Below are 22547 nucleotides of genomic sequence, written 5' to 3'. Positions count from 1 at the left end.
CCTGATCTATGGATTTCACATGACTGGGCAGGGGTGCAGCCTTAGGTGGGTTTGGGAGGGCATAGGCCCACCCATCTGGCAGTCGGGCCCAGCTAATCAGAATGAGTTTTCCCCACAAAAGGGCTTTATTAAAGACAGAAGTACTCCTCAGCACACAAATTCTCTTGCAACAGCTCTGGTGGACATTCCTGCAGTCAGCATGCCAATTGCGTGCTCCCTCAAAACTTAAGACATCTGTGGCCTTGTGTTGTGTGACAAAACTGCACATTTTAAAGTGGCCTTTAGTCCCCAGCACAAGGTGCACCTGTGTTATGATCATGCTATTTAAATCAGCCTCTTGATACGCCACACATGTCAAGTGGATGGATAACCTTGGCAAATGAGGAATGCCAACTAACAGGGATGTAAACAAAATGAGAAAATAGCTTTTTGTTCATATGGATCATTTCTGGGATTTTTTATTTCATCTCATGAAACATGGGACCAACACTTTACATGTTGCATTTATATTTTTGTTCAGTGTACATAGGATCCCTGCGGGACTGGAACACACAACCTTAGGCCACGCAATGCAAGTTTTAAAGGCAATGTTTCTGCAGGCAATGTTTGCAGAGACAACATTCACAGTTAACAGTTATATGTTGTCTCAATCGGCGATGGGATTGAATCCCAGCTTTGATACTGCATCTTGCTAGTGTACTACACTATTATCATGGTAATATATCATTGTCAACTTATAGAATATTTCACAAAAAGACAGACCCCACATCTATATTAAAAATTATAAAAATCCATATACAATTGAAGTCGGAAGTTTACATACACCTGAGCCAAATACATTTAAACTCAGTTTTCACAATTCACAAATCTAATCTGAGTAAGATTTCCCTGTTTTAGGTCAGTTAGGATCACCTCTTTATTTTAAGAATGTGAAATGTCAAAATAATAGTCGAGAGAATGATTTTCTTTCTTCCATTACATTCCCAGTGGGTCAGAAGTTTACATACACTACACTCAAATAGTATTTGGTAGCATTGCCTTTAAATTGTTGAACTTGGGTCAAACGTTTCAGGTAGCCTTCCACAAGCTTCCAACAATAAGTTGGGTGAATTTTGGCCCATTCCTCCTGACAGAGCTGGTGTAATTGAGTCAGGTATGTGGGTCTCCTTGCTCGCACACGCTTTTTCAGTTCTGCTCACAGATTTTCTATAGGATTGAGGTCAGGGCTTTGCGATGGCCACTCCAATACCTTGACTCTGTTGTCCTTAAGCCATTTTGTCACAACTTTGGAAGTATGCTTGGGGTCATTGTCCATTTGGAAGACCCATTTGCGACCAAGCTTTAACTTCCTGACTGATGTCTTGAGATGTTGTTTCAATATATCCACATCATTTTCCTCCTTCATGATGCCATCTATTTTGTGAAGTGCACCAGTCCCTCCTGCAGCAAAACACCCCCACAACATGATGCTGCCACCCACGTGCTTCACGGTTGGGATGGTGTTCTTCGGCTTGCAAGCCTCCCCCTTTTTCCTCCAAACATAACGATGGTCATTATGGCCAAACAGTTCTATTTTTGTTTCATCAGACCAGAGGACATTTCTCCAAAAAGTACTTTTTTATGGCGGATTTGGAGCAGTGGCTTCTTCCTTGCTGAACGGCCTTTCAGGTTATGTCGATAAAGGACTCGTTTTACTGTGGATATAGATAATTTTGTACCCGTTTCCTCCAGCATCTTAACAAGGTCCTTTGCTGTTGTTCTGGGATTGATTTGCACTTTTCACGCCAAAGTACCTTCATCTCTAGGAGACAGAACGCGTCCTGAGCGGTATGACGGCTGCGTGGTCCCATGGTGTTTATACTTGCATACTATTGTTTGTACAGATGAACATGGTACCTTCAGGCGTTTGGAAATTGCTCCCAAGGATGAAACAGAATTGTGGAGGTCTACAATTTTTTTTCTGAGGTCTTGGCTGATTTCTTTTGATTTTCCCATGATGTCAAGCAAAGAGGCACTGAGTTTGAAGGTAGGCCTTGAAATACATCCACAGGTACACCTCCAATTGACTCAAATTATGTCAATTAGCCTATATGAAGCTTCTAAAGCCATGACAATCTTTTCTGGAATTCTCCAAGGGATTTAAAGGCACAGTCAACTTAGTGTATGTAAACTTCTGACCCACTGGAATTGTGATACAGTGAATTATAAGTGAAATAATCTGTCTGTAAACAATTGTTGGAAAAATAATGTGTCATGCACAAAGTAGATGTCCTAACTGACTTGCCAAAACTATAGTTTAAGAAATTTGTGGAGTGGTTGAAAAATGAGTTTTAATGACTCCAACCTAAGTGTATGTAAACTTCCGACTTCAACTGTATTTATTCAGTTACACAGTACCAGTCAAAAGTTTGGACACACCTATTCATTCAAGGGTCTTTATTTTTACTATCTTCTACATTGTAGAATAATAGTGAAGACATCCAAACTATGAAATGACACATATGGAATCTTGTATTAACCCAAAAAGTTTTTTTTTTTAAATTCAAATCTATTTTAGATTCTTCAAAGTAGCCACACTTTGCCTTGATGACAGCTTTGTACAGTCTGGGCATTCTCTCAACCAGCTTCATGAGGAATGCTTTTCCAACAGTCTTGAAAGAGTTCCCTGCTTTCCCTTCACTCTGCGGTCCAACTCATCCCAAACCATCTCAAATGGGTTGAGGTTGGGTGATTGTGGACACCAAGTCATCTGATGCAGCACTCCATCACTCTAATTCTTGGTCAAATAGCTCTTACACAGCCTGGAGGTGGGTTGAGTCATTGTCCTGTTGACAAAAACAAATGATAGTCTCACTAAGCCCAAACCAGATGGGATGGTGTATCGCTGCAGAATGCTGTGGTAGCCATGCTGGTTAAGTGTGCCTTGAATTCTAAATAACTCAATGTCACCAGCAAACCACACCCACACCATCACACCTCCTCCTCCATGCTTTACGGCGGGAACCGCATATGCAGAGATCATCAGTTCACCTACTCTGCCTCTCACAAAGACAAGGTGGTTGGAACCAGAATTTACACTGGTCTAATGTTCATTGGTCATGTTTCTTGGCCCAAGCAAGTCTCTTCTTATTGGTGTCCTTTAGTAGTGGTTTCTTTGCAGCATTTCGACCATGAATCCCTGATTCACGCAGTCTCCTCAGAACAGTAGATGGTGACGTGTCTGTTACTTGAACTCTGTGAAGCTTTTATTTGGGCTGCAATTTCTGAGGCTGGTAATGAACTTAACCTCTGCAGGAGAGGTAACGCTGCTGCTACTCTCTTTTATCTATGCATAGGCACTTTAATAACTCGACCTACATGTTCATATTACCTCGACTAATCTGTGCCCCCACACATTGACTCCGTACCGGTACCATCTGTATAGAGCCTCGCTGTTCTTATTTTACTGCTGGTCTTTAATTATTTGTTACTTTTATATATTTATTTATTTATTTTCTTAAAACTGCATTGTTGGTTAAGGGCTTGTAAGTAAGCATTTTACTACCTGTTGTATTCGGCGCATGTGACAAATACAATTTTATTTTACTTCCTTTCCTGTGGCGGTCCTCATGAGAATCAGCTTCATCATAGCACTTGAAGTAACTTTCAAAGTTCTTGAAATTTCCAGATTGACTGACCTTCATGTCTTAAAGTAAAGAGGGACTGTCGTTTCTCTCTGCTTATTTGAACTGTTCTTGCGATAATATGGACTTGGTATTTTACCAAATAGGGCTATCTTCTGTATACCAACCCTACCTTGTCACTGATTGGCTCAAACGCATTAAGGAAATAAATTCCACAAATTAACTTTTAACAAGGCACACCTGTTAATTGAAATCCATTCTAGGTGACTGCCTCATGAATCCGGTTGAGAGAATGCCAAGAGTGTGCAAAGTTGTCATCAAGGCAAAGGGTAGCAATTTTGAAAGCTCTCAAATAAAAATATATTTGGATTTGTTTAACACTTTGACTACTACATGTGTTATTTCATAGTTTGATGTCTTCACTATTATTCTACAATGTAGAAAATAGTAAAAATAAAGAAAAACCCTTGAATGAATAGGTGTGTCCAAACTTTTGACTGGTACTGTATATAAAGATTAACACCACACACAGTCCCTACTGAATCCTAAGATCCCATACAGTATCGTGTTAATGTTCCGCACTGTTAGACAATGATTCAAGGCCACACTTCCCCCACTTAAAATGCAAGGCCATTTTTATTGGTCATAAACCGAGCAGCTGAAGATATATGAGGACAGGTTGGGTGGAATGGACGCAGTAAGGCCATACAGGGTTTTGGACACCCATGGTCTGTAAACCCAGGCTGGTGTTGTTATGCAGGCTCAGTGCAGGTCCCTGAGTGGTCCAGCTCTGACCTCTGACCACACCTCTCCAGAGGGACCCTGGGAAGATCTCAATTGCATACTCCTTGCGTCCTCTCTCCTCAAATCCCATTGGATGAGAAGGTCAGAGGGGAGGGTCCTATGGCTTTCTCATCCAATGGGTTTTGAGAAGGAGACAAGGAGAGAGGACACGGAGTATGCAATTGAGATCTTCCCCCTGTGACCCTGCTCAGTCTAGGATTGTCAGTGACATGCTGTAGATAGCTAGTAATAATATACGGTGTATTACTATTCCCACCAATACAGAAAGTAGCCCTACATTCCGTATGACAAGTGGCTTGAAATGTAATGTACAAGGCCACAAACATGGCTGCTGAGCTGATGGCATTCACTAATAAAGTTACTGACAACTACAGATGTTATCCTCATACACTCCCAGTCTGAATCACACACACACACACACACACACACACACACACACACACACACACACACACCTCCTACCAATCCACATCTTACAATGGTGGCTCACAGTCAGCTGCATAGTCCAAAGTTAATAAAAAGCCAGGTTCATTTCAGTAGCATTGAAAGTGTAAAGTAAAACTGCTCATGGTGATTTGGAAGGGACCTTGGTTCTATGAAGAGAGTCAAATGTTCTAGAAATTCAAATGAAAAATGGAACCACCATAAGCACGTTTCCAAATAGAACCACCATAAGCACGTTTCCAAATAGAACCACCATAAGCACGTTTCCAAATAGAACCACCATAACCAAGTTTCCAAATAGAACCACCATAATCACGTTTCCAAATAGAACCACCATAAGCACGTTTCCAAATAGAACCACCATAAGCACGTTTCCAAATAGAACCACCATAAGCACGTTTCCAAATAGAACCACCATAAGCACGTTTCCAAATAGAACCACCATAAGCACGTTTCCAAATAGAACCACCATAAGCACGTTTCCAAATAGAACCACCATAAGCACGTTTCCAAATAGAACCATCATAACCACGTTTCCAAATAGAACCACCACAACCACGTTTCCAAATAGAACCACCACAACCATGTATCCTCATGGAACCATCGTAACCATGTACAGTAATGGAACCACCGTAACCATGTACCCAAATGCAACCACCGTAACCATGTACCCAAATGGAACCACCGTAACCATGTACCCAAATGCAACCACCGTAACCATGTACCCAAATGGAACCACCGTAACCATGTACCCAAATGGAACCACCGTAACCATGTACCCAAATGGAACCACTCCCTGAACAGAGGACTGATGCTCAAAAGAATTCTAAAGGTGGTACTATCATTTAATATCCACAATAAACCTTAGAAAATATTTCACTGACCTTGATCAAATATTTAATATACTTATTAACATTATACAAGTTGCATATGTCCTGCATATTTCAACATTGCTCTGGGGTGGCTAACTATAGTAAACCTACAGATTGTGCAGTATATAGAATAATTTAAAATACCAGAATCTCAGTGAAAAAAATGACAGTTTAGGCTAGGTGTAGAAAAAGACAGTAGGGGTCAACTCCACTTCAAGTCAAGAGATTCATTATTATTCAAAAAGAGAACATTTAATTGAAATGGAATTTAACCCAACCCTGGTAAAAGATGTTCTGAGCTTGAAATAATGTTAACCAGAATTATTGGCCCTGATCCAGAAGTTATACAGTAGTATTTTGCTCATGTTACAGTAAATTAGCTTAATACAAAACAAAAAGGTGATAATGCATTCATTCTTACACACGGTGTTCATTGTCTAACGTTGTTTTTGCATCAATTTGGCACTTCTCCTTCAGAGCGAGACAAGGTTTGTGAACAAACCCCCAGACACATTATGAAAACAGTATGGCACATAGAGCGCGCCAAGTTAAGACTGAGTGTATCTTGGGTATCACTTTGCAGTTGTCTTTACAGTGCATTTAAAACACTACATTAACATGGTGCCCCATTGCAGCCCATTTAAATATGCGAAAAAATACAATATCGATTTAAAATTGGAAATTGTATTTGAGGCATGTGGCTCCTGGTAAATGCTGGTCCAGGTTGGTCCTCCAGTCTGCCTGCTGAGTTCTTCAGACCAGTAGCACAGGTGATATTAAAAAGGGAGCGCCCAATCAGGCTGCAGACAGTGAAAGCCTGTTGGTTTCACCTTGGTAGTGACCATAGTGCCGCAGTCCTGCAGTCCATAGGTCTCCAATCGAGAACAGAGAGACTGACCTGATCATCAGGGCATTTCTACATCAGTGGTCGAGTCACTAAACCTCGAGTCCCAAGTCCCCTGTGCTCGAGTCCCAAGTCCCCTGTGCTCGAGTCCCAAGTCCCCTGTGCTCGAGTCCCAAGTCCCCTGTGCTCGAGTCCGAGTCAAGTCACGAGTCCCTATGGCTGAAGTCCGAGTAAAATTCAAGTCATGAGTCAAGTCACTAGTCCATCAATTTATAATAGGTCTTATTAAGCCATTGTTTCTAGTTGCCACCAAATGGCTGATTATCACCACTCCCTCATGAAGAAAATAAACCTCACTTACTAATCATCACTACCTCACAAGTTCTACTCTATACCTGTGTTTCACTACTTATTTACTACATAAATTAAGTCAGGCTCTCAGCTACTGCCCACTGATATTTGATTTGTTTTTTTATTGCAGAATGAAAACTAAAGGGAGACTTGTCAGAACCAGAGGTATAACCATTAAACCGATTCTGTTGCAAAACTTTTCCAAATAATTTACTCCAAACGGAAACCGCAAACAAGAGTTTCTATTGGACAAATTCAGGTACTTCCCTCCCAGTTTCCTTTTCTCCATTTGGTTCTTAAACTGTAAGTGGTTTCCGTAACGAATACACCCCTGGTTCTTAAACAGTAAACAGTTTCCGTAATGAATACACCCCTGGTTCTTAAACAGTAAACAGTTTCCGTAATGAATACACCCCTGGTTCTTAAACAGTAAACAGTTTCCGTAATGAATACACCCCTGGTTCTTAAACAGTAAACAGTTTCCGTAATGAACACACCCCTGGCGATGGGATGCAGGGGGGAAAGTGGGCGGCTAGAGCGAGACGACAAATTCAAAGACAACTTACTTCTCTATCCTCAGGGTAGAGAGAGAGACAAATAGCTACAATGTTGTTTACTATTAAACTCAACACTAGTACTGTTTTACATTTCAAAAACCAGTTTGTGTTTCTTAACCAGGCAAAGCTAAATAGTAAGCTGGTGACTAATGGTTATGGGGAAACAAGAAAGTTGCTTGCGCGATGTGTAGCGGCCAATGATTGGAGGCGGCGCCTGCCTTCCGGTCTTGCTCCCCCGCAGCTCACCAGCTGATGTAGGCTGTGTGTGGCACGTCCTTCCCACTGCTAGAGAACAGAACCCAAGATGCTCTGCGCACCCAGTGCTGCTAATATTCTCCTTATTATAGTAGCCTATCCAGTCCAAGTGCAAATACAAAAAAAAAATCAGGACTTGAGTCAGACTCAAGTCCTACAACACTGCCAGAGCTCATTGTTGGTTTGAGAGGCCTGTGTTAGCACAATGTGTGTCTGCACGGTCACAGTCCCACACCGCAGACTGACTGCAGTCTAGTTTCCCAGGCCAATCAACAACCTTCTTGGTCCTAGCTCATTTAGTCCATCCCTTAAAACAAGGCCAGTTTATTTCCCCCTCTGATCAGTTGTAAGGAGTCCGAGGGGAGTGAGGCCCTCCTAATACTAATGTAGCTAAATGGCCCCCTGTGAGGCTGAAGGAAAACAGGCCCCCTCCAGTCTTAAGACACTCTGATCCAGGCAGATTTGTTGAGTCTTGGGGTCATTTTGACCATGGAAACCAATGTCTCTCTCAAGTCCACTCTGCCTGGAAGGAATGCAGTTACAGTTACAGGGCTGAGACTGCAGCTCCACAGAGCACTGTCCAGGCTGGGGTCTCCCTCCTGAGCCACCCGTCAGGCTAGTGTTACTCCATGGAGTTGACTGTGAAATCAGACGTCTGTGTGGCTCCCTTTGATTGCTACCTGTGGCTGTGGGGTCCTGCTGCCGTCGGGGCCTGATAGTCATAAAGGCTTGTCTATAACGGATACACCTTGAGTGGATATAGCAGGGTATATCAGGACAACGATTAATAACACACTAAATGCAGCATAACACATTCAACACCAAACCATCTCACGACCAACATGTCTTAATTCTTCAAAGGAGAAGGTTCTGAGTTTGGATGCAGAGACAAGCATTTGAAAGGTGGTATGAAAGGTAAAAGGTGAAAGGTTACCTGCATAGCTTCGGCCGTTTCTCATGTTGGTGGGTATGAGGCTCCACTTGTCTGTGGCAGGGTTGTAATACTCCACTGAGGAGAGGTTACAAGAGCCGTCGTCTCCTCCAATCACATACAGCAGTCCGTTTATAGCACACACACCTGCATGAACACAGGGGATGAGGTTAGTGAGTCACACACACACACACACACTCTAGAGACAATGATATGCAGAACATTTGGGCATAGGGGAGTGTGTGTGTGTTGCATCAGACTACTCACCAGCGTTCCTCCGACACATGTTCATGTCACACACCTGTCTCCAGGTGTTACTAGGTGGGTCGTACACCTCCACACTCTTCCTCACCAGGGGCCCATCATGACCCCCTGCTGCATACAGCTGCCCACTTAGCACCCCAACACCTGCACACACACACACGTCTGGTTATATCTATTCCCACAAACACATATACTTGCACAAGCTACAGATGTTTCCCAGCAATAACTGCAGTCCATTAACTACCCACAAGGAGGAGCGATCACTCCCAGTAATTCTCTTGTGAAGTGGGCCATCTACCTCTACGGCAATTATCTTATTTCAGTGCTCATTGGGTTTAGATTGGTGTATGCCTACGCAAAGAAAATATTGCTTGCAGTGCATTAAAACCACATCCTGTATTGTCTCATTTTCACTGATATGGTTGTGCTGTTCCTTCCTAGCTAATGGGCCAGTAAGTTAGTTAGCAGTAGAGTCCTGGATGAACCCAGGCAGTGTCCATAGGAATCAACGGGCTGCATTGTGTTGGTGCTACTTCCTCTGGCCAGCTGAGCAGACTGCACAATGAGCACAGGACACTCACACACATTCAGAGCCAGGAGGCTCACACACAGAGAGGCCAATGGACCTCCACCAGATCACATTCAGAACAACAACCTTCACTGAGACAGAGACACTCTCACAAAACCAAGCTAACAGAACGGGAGGGAAAATACACAACAGAACCCTTTGGGAAAGAGAGAAACCATCCCAATAGAACATTTTTATGTACAAGACCTTGGGTCTTGTGACACCTTGCCTATTTCCAAGGATCTCTGTAGAGATTAAGAGTGACTGTGTGAGGTTAGTCGAGCCCATTACAACTCTATATATAGTCCTATACCACATATCATACTGCACAGCTCCATTACACATTCCCTGGACTTAAAGTCACAGCACTCCCATGTCTCTGTGGACACTGACAGTGTGAGTGCAGTGTGTCTGTGCGGCACAGAGGTAGCATTGCCTGCTTCTACACACGTAGGATAGCTAGTCTGTGATAAGGAGAGGGTTGTTGATGGTGACGACTGTCTGCACCTGCTCCGCTGCGTCTGGTGCTCATGTCAGCCATGTAGCCCCACTGGTTACTGACTGGGTTGTACTCCTCCACCGTGCTGAGACACTGCCGTGACGCCCCGTCGTAGCCACCCACCGCATACAGCTTCCCTGTACAACACAATACACACCCACTGAGGAATACAACGAGGAACACATACAAAGAGATGCTCAAAGTACAACCGCAGACAGGAAACTGACAAATACACAGGCACAGAAACACTATAGACACTAAGTGGACAAAACATTAGGAACACCTGCTCTTTCCATGACATAGACTGACCAGGTGAATCCAGGTAAAAGCTATGATCCCTTATTGATGTAACTTGTTAAATCCACTTCAATCAGTGTAAATGAAGGTTAAATAAGCTTTAAGCCTTGAGACAATTGAGACATGCATTGTGTATATGTGCTATTCAGAGGGTGAATGGGCAAGACCAAGAATGTAAGTGCCTTTGAACGGGGTATGTTAGAAGGTACCAAGCGCACAAGTTTGTGTCCAGAACTGCAACGCTGCTGGGTTTTTAACACTCGACAGTTTCCCATGTGTATCAAAAATGGTCCATCCAGACAACTTGACAAATGTGGGAAACATTGTAGTCAACATGGGCAAGCATCTCTGTGGAACACCTTCAATACCTTTTAGAGTCCATGTCCCAGTGAATTGAGGCTGTTCTGAGGAGGGGGTGTGGGGGTGCAACTCACTATTAAGGTGTTCCTAATGTTTGGTATACTCTGAGGAGAAGCTCTATATAGACACTGAGGAGAAGCTCTATATAGACACTGAGGAGAAGCTCTATATAGACACTGGGGAGAAGCTCTATATAGACACTGGGGAGAAGCTCTATATAGACACTGGGGAGAAGCTCTATATAGACACTGGGGAGAAGCTCTATATAGACACTGGGGAGAAGCTCTATATAGACACTGAGGAGAAGCTCATAAAAAGCACTGTTGACACTATTCTTCTCTTACCATCCACCACTCCCACTCCGACACTACTGCGTCTCGTGTTCATGGGAGCAACAAACATCCACTCATTGGTCTTATAGCTGTAGGTCTCCACTGACGACAGGCCTGAGACGGAGGGAGAAAAGGAAGGAGGGAAAAGGGCGAGAAGAAAGAGTTAAAAAAGCAGCTCTAAATTACCTTCTGAAAGCAGGGCACAACACTTGGCCAACACTAATGCTCTCTCCTCTCTCCTGTCCTCTTTCCTCTCCTCTGTATCAGTAACACTAATGCTCTCTCCTCTTCCCTGTCCTCTTTCCTCTCCACTGTATCAGTAACACTAATGCTCTCTCCTCTCCTCTGTCCTCTTTCCTCTCCTCTGTATCAGTAACACTAATGCTCTCTCCTCTTCCCTGTCCTCTTTCCTCTCCTCTGTATCAGTAACACTAATTCTCTCTCCTCTTCCCTGTCCTCTTTCCTCTCCACTGTATCAGTAACACTAATGCTCTCTCCTCTCCCCTGTCCTCTTTCCTCTCCCCTGTATCAGTAACACTAATGCTCTCTCCTCTTCCCTGTCCTCTTTCCTCTCCCCTGTATCAGTAACACTAATGCTCTCTCCTCTCCCCTGTCCTCTTTCCTCTCCCCTGTATCAGTAACACTAATGCTCTCTCCTCTCCCCTGTCCTCTTTCCTCTCCCCTGTCCTCTCCCCTGTCCTCTTTCCTCTCCCCTGTCCTCTCCCCTGTCATCTTTCCTCTCCTCTTTCCTCTCCCCTGTATCAGTAACACTAATTCTCTCTCCTCTGTCCTCTTTCCTCTCCACTGTATCAGTAACACTAATGCTCTCTCCTCTCCCCTGTCCTCTTCACTGTATCAATAACACTAATTCTCTCTCCTCTCCCCTGTCCTCTTTCCTCTCCCCTGTATCAGTAACACTAATGCTCTCTCCTCTCCCTGTCCTCTTCACTGTATCAGTAACACTAATTCTCTCTCCTCTCCCCTGTCCTCTTTCCTCACCCCTGTATCAGTAACACTAATGCTCTCTCCTCTCCCCTGTCCTCTTCACTGTATCAGTAACACTAATTCTCTCTCCTCTCCCCTGTCCTCTTTCCTCTCCCCTGTATCAGTAACACTAATTCTCTCTCCTCTCCCCTGTCCTCTTTCCTCTCCACTGTATCAGTAACACTAATGCTCTCTCCTCTCTCCTGTCCTCTTTCCTCTCCACTGTATCAGTAACACTAATGCTCTCTCCTCTCCCGTCCTCTTTCCTCTCCACTGTATCAGTAACACTAATGCTCTCTCCTCTCTCCTGTCCTCTCCACTGTATCAGTAACACTAATTCTCTCTCCTCTCCCCTGTCCTCTCCACTGTATCAGTAACACTAATTCTCTCTCCTCTCCCCTGTCCTCTTTCCTCTCCACTGTATCAGTAACACTAATTCTCTCTCATCACATAGAGTCAGGGTGACATCACCACTGTGCCCAACCACACAATCTAGACATTCATCCTGGGGGTACTACTGTTCCCTGCTCCATTCAGTCACACTGCAACACGCTCCACTGCCTCTCAAAGGACTGCTGGGACACTTAGACAACACACTTTCTTAGACTACACACTGGTCTTGGGCAGTGGTGATGCAAGGGGAGAAGAGCGGTGTAGGACTGTGTACCTGTGCTCCCGTCGAAGCCCCCCACAGCGTAGAGCAGGTCCCCCAGCACGGCTGCCCCCAGAGTGCTGCGCCGCTCTTGCATGCTGGGAACTGTGGTCCACTGGTCTCTCATCCCGTCGTACATGTCCACCGTCCTGACCCGCAACGAGCCGTTGAAGCCTCCCACAGCGTACACCCTCCCTGCCATGAACACCACACCTGAGAGAGAGAGAGCAAGAGGAGAGAGAGAGGAGAGAGAGAGATATTAAAAGCTTTTAGGTTTGCCCAGTAGAACAGACAAGTCAGAGAGGAGTGTGTGATTTCAGAGGTAGCAGCGGCCAGAGGGAGGTGTGTTTACCTGCTCGACAGCGTCTGGACGGCAGGTCAGCCACCTGGTACCAGCGGTCCTCCTGGAAGTCATAGCACTCCACACTACGGATGGCCTTAGGAGCCTGCCCACCCACCACTATCATCACCTAACACAACGATAGGGCTCCGGTTGGTTCAGTCAGTGGGCATGAATAACTGTGTGTGTGAGCTTGTATTGTTCCCCTTGAGGGCACCGGAAATCCCCACAAGGATAGTAAAACAAGAAACATTCTCACTCGTGGGGACATTTCCCAGTTCCCCACAAGTAAAGTAAAAAAGGCTAATTTAGGCTTAGGGGTTAGGTTTAGAGTTAGGAGATAGGGGTTAAGGTTATGTTAAGGAAAATAAGATTTTATTTTAAAGGTTTTATTGGAATAAATGTTTTGGTCCCCACAAGGATAGTAAAACAAATGTGTGTGTGTGTGTCCATGTGTGATGCAAGTGTTGTCTGACCTTGGGCATGCTGATAGGCGTGCGTGGGCGTGTCCGGTCGGTCTTGATGAGGTGGCGCTGGTCAGCGGGTAGGAGGTGGTACTTCATGGCCTCGATCAGGAAGTCCTTACAGGAGTTGTTGTTCTTGATCAAGGCCTCCTTCTCCACTATCTGCTCCACAGGACACAGCTCAGTGAGCAATACAGACACATGGAACAAGTTCACCATCTGTCAAGTACACCATCTGTCAAGTACACCATCTGTCAAGTACACCATCTGTCAAGTACACCATCTTGAATAAAACAATGCAGTGGGTTTTCAGATATCACAGTTTGATTTGTATGATGGAGCATGTGGATGCTTGATTAATTATTCATGCTATCTGACAACAAGGTGAATGGTGGTGCTGAGTGACCCACCTGTACTATGTCATCTCTAGACAGTAGGACCCACCTGTACTAGGTCATCTCTGGACAGTAGGACCCACCTGTACTAGGTCATCTCTGGACAGTAGGACCCACCTGTACTAGGTCATCTCTGGACCGTAGGACCCACCTGTACTAGGTCATCTCTGGACAGTAGGACCCACCTGTACTAGGTCATCTCTGGACCGTAGGACCCACCTGTACTAGGTCATCTCTGGACCGTAGTACCCACCTGTACTATGTCATCTCTAGACAGTAGGACCCACCTGTACTAGGTCATCTCTGGACAGTAGGACCCACCTGTACTAGGTCATCTCTGGACAGTAGGACCCACCTGTACTAGGTCATCTCTGGACAGTAGGACCCTCCTGTACTAGGTCATCTCTGGACAGTAGGACCCACCTGTACTAGGTAATCTCTGGACAGTAGTGGCAGACGAACGTGCTCCATCAGCTTTGGCATGTGCTCCAGACGAGCCTCCTTGTCGTGCTTTATCCATGCAACAATGGCCTCAAATACCTGAGGAGAGAGAGAGAGAACACAAAGGGTTAATTACATTCACCAAGAGGGGAACAGGAACTGGATCTAACTTGTGCTGACTCCCCTCCTTTATCTGAACACAGACTGAGACAGCCATCTACCATCCCTCGCTATTTCTCATCCAACCTGCTCCTCCACTCTCCTGCTCTAATCCCTGAAGATAGAGGATCAGAGCTGTGAATGGATAGATAGGAGACGGAGGCCAGATAGAGACAGGGCTGGTGTCATGTTGCTGTGTACATCGGTTGAAGAGGAGGAGGCTACTTTGCTTTGTAAGCACATTAGCAAGTGGAGCCTGAGGCCTGGAGTGGTGGGTCCGCAGCAGTAGTACCAGCAGTAGTAACAGCAGTAGTGCCAGCAGTAGTACCAGCAGTAGTACCAGCAGTAGTGCCAGCAGTAGTACCAGCAGTAGTAACAGCAGTAGTGCCAGCAGTAGTGCCAGCAGTAGTAACAGCAGTAGTGCCAGCAGTAGTGCCAGCAGTAGTAACAGCAGTAGTACCAGCAGTAGGAGTAGCAACAGCAACAGTAGGAGTAGCCACAGCAATAGCAACAGCAAGAGTAGCAGTAGTGCCAGCAGTAGTACCAGCAGTAGGAGTAGCAACAGCAACAGTAGGAGTAGCCACAGCAATAGCAACAGCAAGAGTAGCAGTAGTGCCAGCAGTAGTGCCAGCAGTAGGAGTAGCAACAGCAACAGTAGGAGTAGCCACAGCAATAGCAACAGCAAGAGTAGCAGTAGTGCCAGCAGTAGTGCCAGCAGTAGTGCCAGCAGTAGTGCCAGCAGGAGTAGCAATAGCAGTAGGAGTAGCAACAGCATCAGCATCAGTAGCAGCAGTCGGAGTAGCAGCAAGAGTATCAGCAGTAGCAACAGCAGTAGCAGCAGTAACAGCTCAGGTACAGCTCTCTCTCCCTCTGTGGTAAGTCACTCTGCGACTGGGACCAGGCTGTTTGTGACAGGGCTGTCCTCTATTACAGCAGGACGGGGACTCTGCCGTCACGGGGAGCGATCGGGAGTCGGATATGTTGTTATGGTGATTGATGGGGAGTCTATTGTCATGGTGAGAGATGGGGAGTCTATTGTCATGGTGAGAGATGGGGAGTCTATTGTCATGGTGAGAGATGGGGAGTCTATTGTCATGGTGAGAGATGGGGTCTAGTCATGGTGAGAGATGGGGAGTCTATTGTCATGGTGGGGAGTCTAGATGGTGAGTGGGGAGTCTATTGTCATGGTGAGAGATGGGGAGTCTATTGTCATGGTGAGAGATGGGGAGTCTATTGTCATGGTGAGAGATGGGGAGTCTATTGTCATGGTGAGAGATGGGGAGTCTATTGTCATGGTGAGAGATGGGGAGTCTATTGTCATGGTGAGAGATGGGGAGTCTATTGTCATGGTGAGAGATGGGAAGTCTATTGTCATGGTGAGAGATGGGAAGTCTATTGTCATGGTGAGAGATGGGAAGTCTATTGTCATGGTGAGAGATGGGAAGTCTATTGTCATGGTGAGAGATGGGAAGTCTATTGTCATGGTGAGAGATGGGAAGTCTATTGTCATGGTGAGAGATGGGGAGTCTATTGTCATGGTGAGAGATGGGAAGTCTATTGTCATGGTGAGAGATGGGAAGTCTATTGTCATGGTGAGAGATGGGAAGTCTATTGTCATGGTGAGAGATGGGAAGTCTATTGTCATGGTGAGTGATGGGAAGCCTGTTGTTATGATAAGTGTTGTCTGAGGAAGACCAGGAGGAGAGAGATTGAGAGCTGAGCTGTACTGAGCTCATTGATAGCAAAGAGAAGAAGGAGTTGCCACAATCCTCACTTCACAGGTTAGAATAGGATATGAGCCTGCATTGTCCCTGAACAGAAAAGAAGGGGTTGGTTTGGGATGTTCTGGTGGCTGGCCTACCTTCTCCTCTGTGGACACGGTGAGTTTGTCGCTGGATATGAGACCGCACACATGCTGCAGAGACAGGCCCATAAACTCCTCTCCCAGCATCACCTCGGAAAAATGCTGCTCTGTTAAACAAACAAGCACACAGTTAGACAGACAACTAGACTGTTCACGGTCTGTTACACCCCTGAGCAATGACAAAGGTTATCAGCGTACGGCCAGCAAGCCCCAGCAGTTTACCACGTCTCTACAACATAAGGTCAAATTTGATATTCTATTGACATTTAGATGGGTTACAAGGTTTGAGCAGAACGAGGTCCATGCAAAACAGAACCAGGGTGGGTCACATCTTCTAAAAGCAGTCGAGGCAAGAACTCCCTTCACTTGAAGCTCAAAGTAGTCTGTCATAAATACCCACTGTATGCTTTTTAACGGCAATCTGTTCATACTGACTGACCAAGACAGAGGGCAGTTTCTCCATCCCCTCCGCTAAGCTTACACTCTCTGCCTGGTGAAACGTAAAAGTGAGGTGGGGCTCCACTAACCAGAGTAGGCATGGGACTGGTTGAGGAGCTGTGTGCAGGTGTGGAGGTCGGCGAAGGCTTGAATGCCCAGACAGTTGGTGGGGTGCAGCTGGCTCTGCAGGAACTCGCAGCACACCTGCCTCACGTCCATCAGCTGCAGGAGGCTGGCTGCAGGCAGGAGCACCTACAGAGACACAACACAGGGATCAGAACACGCAGCAAGAGACTGGATACTCTCAGTTCAGCCATCATAGAGAGAAGGCGGGCCCAATACAAGACAATATCATTTGGTCAATTAATAGAATACACAGCAGGTAAATGCTCTCCTTGTCATTCATTTCTAACACCAAACAAATCTCCCTGTTTTCAATTAGAATTCAGAGGATTTGAATACTATTCAATGGTTTGAGGAATCTATGGGAGGCAAACTTATTTCAATTCCAGAGTCGGGTTAATACCAAAATTAAGGGCAACCCAAACGGAGCCCCAACTTCATCTAGAGGGCCATGATCCATAATGTCAGTGCCACTCAGAATGGACAATGAGTCAGAAACAGCCACATATTTACTAGGATAAGAGCTTAAGCTGTGAAAAACCCAAAACAGAGACAGCAGGGATAACAGGATATCTCTGCAGCCCTGGCTCTCAGACTATAGCCGGACAACTAGAATGATGTGTACCGGTGGTACACGGTGGTCAATTCTAAAGGAGACATTTGGCTTCTCTGGTTTATTAGCCTCCAGCCTGCCAGTCCTTCAGTAATATTGTGTGCTTTAACAGGCTCTCCCATTTGTCCACATCCCCACACAGGCAGGCACACAGAAACTAGGTCACTCAGCCAGGCTCTCCTTTAATTTAGGCCTGTGATTTCATTTTTGCCTGTTGCGCTTAGGTCTGAACAGGGAGCTGCAGGCTAACTATTATAGTGGGTGTTTTCAGCAGTTGTGGCCCACACATTCTGAGAGCTAAAATGGAAAATACCGTAGCACCACACACACATACAATGAAAAATGAGCCAATCTAATGACAAGGCTTGGAAGCCATTCTAAAACAAACACACACACGCACACAAAGCAGGCATGTTGCAAACATTGAGAGCATTTCCTCTCCCTCCATGCACATTTCCTGAGCTAATAATAAGAGGAAAAGCCCTGCCTGCAGAAACCTTGGCCTCAACAGCAAGGAAGGAAGGAGCAGACTGGTAATGCTGGAGAAAGGGAAAGGGCTGGTAGGGAGAGACAACTTTATGCCACATAAAAAGTCTAATTCTGAAGAGACCAATGAAGGAATGCCAAAGCAACATGAAAGAATCCATTGACTCCACTTCTGTAAGCACTTAGACATGTCGGAGGACACAGTTAGGGACGCTGTAGCTCACCTGAACGTTGTCCTCCGTTACTTCAATCATAGCTGTATAGATATAGTCCACCAGTTTTTTTAGTGTTTGGCCATCCACATCCCTGATCTCCACCTGCTGGGCTTTGCTCTCACTCATGTCCCCTGTCCACCACACACAGTGAGAGAACCCACTTGAGAAGGTTTTATGTGAAATGAGGAAAAAAATAATCTCACTGTCACAATAAAGTGGGCTTCACATTCACAACATCTTTCACTTGACCCGCGGCTTTCACAATGATTACAAATGTAGCCTATATACACAAATACCTGTGAACATGGCACAGAAGTAGGGGCTGCAGGAGGCTAGCACCAACTTGTGAGCGGTCACCTCTACATTTCCTGCCACCAACAGAACGTCGCACAGCATATTCTTACTGTAAACACAAAAGATGGTTGAACAGCGTTTTCCCAAATCACCATACTGAGCGATTTCTAAATAACTGTCAACATCATACTGAGGATTTCTAAATAACTATCAACATCATACTGAGGATTTCTAAATAACTGTCAACATCATACTGAGGATTTCTAAATAACTGTCAACATCATACTGAGGATTTCTAAATAACTGTCAACATCATACTGAGGATTTCTAAATAACTGTCAACATCATACTGAGGATTTCTAAATAACTGTCAACATCATACTGAGGATTTCTAAATAACTGTCAACATCATACTGAGGATTTCTAAATAACTGTCAACATCATACTGAGGATTTATAAATAACTGTCAACATCATACTGAGGATTTATAAATAACTGTCAACATCATACTGAGGATTTATAAATAACTGTCAACATCATACTGAGCGATTTCTAAATAACTGTCAACATCATACTGAGGATTTCTAAATAACTGTCAACATCATACTGAGCGATTTCTAAATAACTGTCAACATCATACTGAGGATTTATAAATAACTGTCAACATCATACTGAGGATTTATAAATAACTGTCAACATCATACTGAGGATTTATAAATAACTGTCAACATCATACTGAGGATTTATAAATAACTGTCAACATCATACTGAGGATTTCTAAATAACTGTCAACATCATACTGAGGATTTATAAATAACTGTCAACATCATACTGATGATTTATAAATAACTGTCAACTGGAAATAAGTGCTCCAGCTGTGTGCCGAGGTTACTGTAGTATTAGGTCATTCATTGCCAAGTAGACTATTCGGTGCCAAGGATAAGCCATTATGTATAATGTGAAGGCTATTACTGTGTCTCATGACACTGGGTTATATCAACATCTTACAAAGGCCATCACATGGCTTATTTTCAGTGATGAAAAAAGGGGATACTAGGCAGGGGTGAAACCAACCTACCTCCTCATGTCATTCATCAGCTGAAATGCCTTTCTCATATGGGTGTGGTTGAAGGTGTGCATCCCCACATCCATGGCATCTTCCTCGGGGTCACAGGTCGGCTGCTGGTCATTAGATTCTCGACTGGTCAAGGACAATAAACTGGACATTAATAGGCCCACCCAAGATCATTAACCTCATTCATCATAACCCCAGCCCTTTGACTTGTACAAAAATGGTATTAACAAAACCCCACTGTCATTCCAAAGACAATGCTAGAGATAAGTTCGTGTTACTCAAAATAACTGAACACGCATTTTAAATTACAATAAAGTATTGTAATGTATACTTCAACAGTAGCTAGCTACAGTTGCTAACTGGCGAACACAGTAATTTAGCAGCTGATGTTCGTAGCTAGTAATTTGGCAGCTCTTTCGCTAGCTAGTAACATTACTTGGTTACTAGAACCACGTTACAATAAGTATGTGCCACTCTTATTGACGAACGTACTAACAAAGTAAGGTAGGTAACATACAGTTGTCTTGGGCTACCTTTTACTCACGCTGTTCGCTTAGATTGCTAATACTAGAACTACATTGACAAACCAACGAGGCAGTGCAGTACAGTAACGTTAGTTAGCTAAGCTAGCAAGTCATCCAGCTATCATGGAATATGCCAAATCTCTCCAAATCATGTAGCAAGTAATCTGACAACAGCTGTACTGAATTCATCGGAAGCGTACACTTTCATCCCGACTATTATGTCAACTTACCCCAAGGTTATACAATCCATGATATCAGATGTGCTAAATAAGTACAGGGGCTGGCAACGGGCACATGCACAAAATGTCTCGTCCAAACTAAGTCCAAAGCAACACTAGCATGAAATTGCTTATAATCGAATATTGACTCATTCATTAGCTGACAAATAAACCTAGCTAATAATAAGCAAGCATCTTCCCATGGTTACTGCTTCTTTCCTTTTTACCTTAAACTATTACATGTATTTTCTGAGAACTGATTAAGGAAGGGTAGAGAATGTTTTCCCCAGTCACCATTCCTGCTTCATGCGGCCCCATTTCAATCGGCAAAGCGTTGTTCCACGGATGAACATCTTGGTTCCACTTGCTCCCGCGTTGCTAGGTTACGGAGTGTCGGGCGAGGAGAAGAAGAATCCACCCAAGAGAAATCGTTGGGACAGTCGGTTACAAAGTAGCCATTCACGAGATAACTTTATAGCTAATAGTATCAATATTCATCATATCAACTTTGGAATATTGATATACATACAGTGCATTCTGAAAATATTCAGACCCCTTGACTTTTACGACATTTTGTTACCTACAGCCTTATTCTAAAATGGATCAAATGTTTTTTCCCCTCATCAATCTACATACAATACCCCATAATGACAAAGCAAAAACAGGTTTTTAGAAATGTTTGCACATTTATTAAAAATAAAAAACAGAAATATCACATTTACCTAAGAATTCAAACCCCTTACTCAGTACTCTGTTGAATAACCTTTGGCAGAGATGACAGCCTCAAGTCTTCTTATGTGTGAAGCTACAAGCTTGGCACACCTGTATTTGGGGAGTTTCTCCCATTCTTCTCAAGCTCTGTCAGGTTGGATGGGGAGCGTCGCTGCACAGCTATTTTCAGGTCTCTCCAGAGATGTTCGATCGGGTTCAAGTCCGAGCTCTGGCTGGGCCACTCAAGGACATTCAGAGACTTGTCCCGAAGACACTCCTGCATTGTCTTGGCTGTGTGCTTAGGGTCATTTTCCTTTTGGAAGATTAACCTTCGCCCCAGTCTGAGGTCCTAAGCACTCTGGAGCAGGTTTTCATCAAGGATCTCTCTGTACTTTGCTTCGTTCATCTTTCCCTCGATCCTGACTAGTCTCCCAGTCCCTGCCGCTGAAAAACATCCCCACAGCATGATGCTGCCAGGTTTCCTCCAGAAGTAACGCTTGGCATTCAGGCCAAAGAGTTCAATCTTGGTTTCATCAGACCAGAGAATCTTCTTTCTCATGGTCTGAGAGTCCTTTAGGTGCCTTTTGGCAAACTCCAAGTGGGCTGTTGTGTGCTTTTTAGTGAGGAGTGGTTTCCATCTGGCCACTCTACCATGAAGGCCGGATTGGTGGAGTGTTGCAGAAATGGTTGTCCTTATGGAAGGTTCTCCCATCACCACAGAGGGACTCTGGAGCTCTGTCAGAGTGACCATCGGGTTCTTGGTCACCTCCCTGACCAAGGCCCTTCTCCCCGACTGCTCAGCTTGGCCGGGCGGCCAGCTCTAGGAAGAGTCATTGTGATTCCAAACTTCTTCCATTTAAGAATCATGGAGGCCACTGTGTTCTTGGGGCCCATCAAAGCTGCAGACTTTTTTTGGTACCTTTCCCCAGATCTGTGCCTCGGCACAATACTGTCTCGGAGCCCTACGGACAATTAATTATACCTCAATGGCTTGGTTTTTGCTCTGACTGTAAGACATTATATAGACAGGTGTGTGCCTTTCCAAATCATGTCCAATTAATATCATTTACCACAGGTGGACCCCCAAGTTCTAGAAACATCTCAATGATGACCAATGGAAACAGGATGTACTTGAACTCAATTTTGAGTCTCATAGCAAAGGATCTGAATACTAATGTAAATAAGATATTTCTTTTTAGTTTTTTATACATTTGCAAAAATGTCTCAAAACCTGTTCTCGCTTTGTCATTTTGGGCTATTGTATGTAGATTGATGTGGATTTATTTAATCCATTTTAGAATAAGGCTGTAACGTAACAAAATGTGGGGAAAAGTCAAGGGGTCTGAATACTTGTATAAGCTAAACAACATGACTTTATTTGAGTGAACTATTGTGAATAGCCTAACTATCTCACTCAACGCTTTAGCTAGCAAAATAGCGTAGAAGCTATTGGCTGGCCTGAGGGTCAGCAAACTTGAAATGTGATCATGTGTTTCACTTTGTTTACAAGACATGGTTCAAGGTGGCTTACAAGATAAAACAGCATGCAT

The 22547-nt window shown here is 44.4% G+C and overlaps 1 protein-coding gene across 4 annotated transcripts; it reads right to left on the bottom strand.

The window, feature by feature from the left end:
• Positions 1–4240: 4240 nt before the first annotated feature.
• LOC115129311 (kelch-like protein 3) lies at positions 4241–22527 on the bottom strand. Of its 4 annotated transcripts, none has more exons than XM_029659519.2 (15): positions 20514–22527; positions 19548–19670; positions 18472–18578; positions 18185–18306; positions 16828–16990; positions 16298–16407; positions 14260–14376; positions 13454–13603; positions 12990–13107; positions 12653–12850; positions 11014–11115; positions 10021–10149; positions 8949–9089; positions 8685–8828; positions 4241–8498 (listed from the first exon to the last, which is right to left on the bottom strand). In XM_029659519.2, the coding sequence occupies exons 2-15, from the start codon at positions 19619–19621 to the stop codon at positions 8470–8472; spliced, it is 1704 nt and encodes a 567-aa protein (XP_029515379.1). In that variant the 5' UTR covers positions 19622–19670; positions 20514–22527; the 3' UTR covers positions 4241–8469. The 4 variants fall into 4 exon arrangements, with proteins under 4 accessions (XP_029515379.1, XP_029515377.1, XP_029515378.1 ...); XM_029659517.2 differs by having other exon boundaries at positions 20581–22527; XM_029659518.2 differs by lacking the exon at positions 20514–22527 and adding an exon at positions 20299–20507.
• Between the last annotated feature and the right edge of the window lie 20 nt (positions 22528–22547).

Source organism: Oncorhynchus nerka, linkage group LG5 (assembly GCF_034236695.1).
Source record: "Oncorhynchus nerka isolate Pitt River linkage group LG5, Oner_Uvic_2.0, whole genome shotgun sequence".
Classification (NCBI taxonomy): domain Eukaryota; kingdom Metazoa; phylum Chordata; class Actinopteri; order Salmoniformes; family Salmonidae; genus Oncorhynchus; species Oncorhynchus nerka.
The sequence above is the reverse complement of the archived record's forward strand: the minus strand, read 5'-3'. Positions and strand labels throughout refer to the sequence as shown.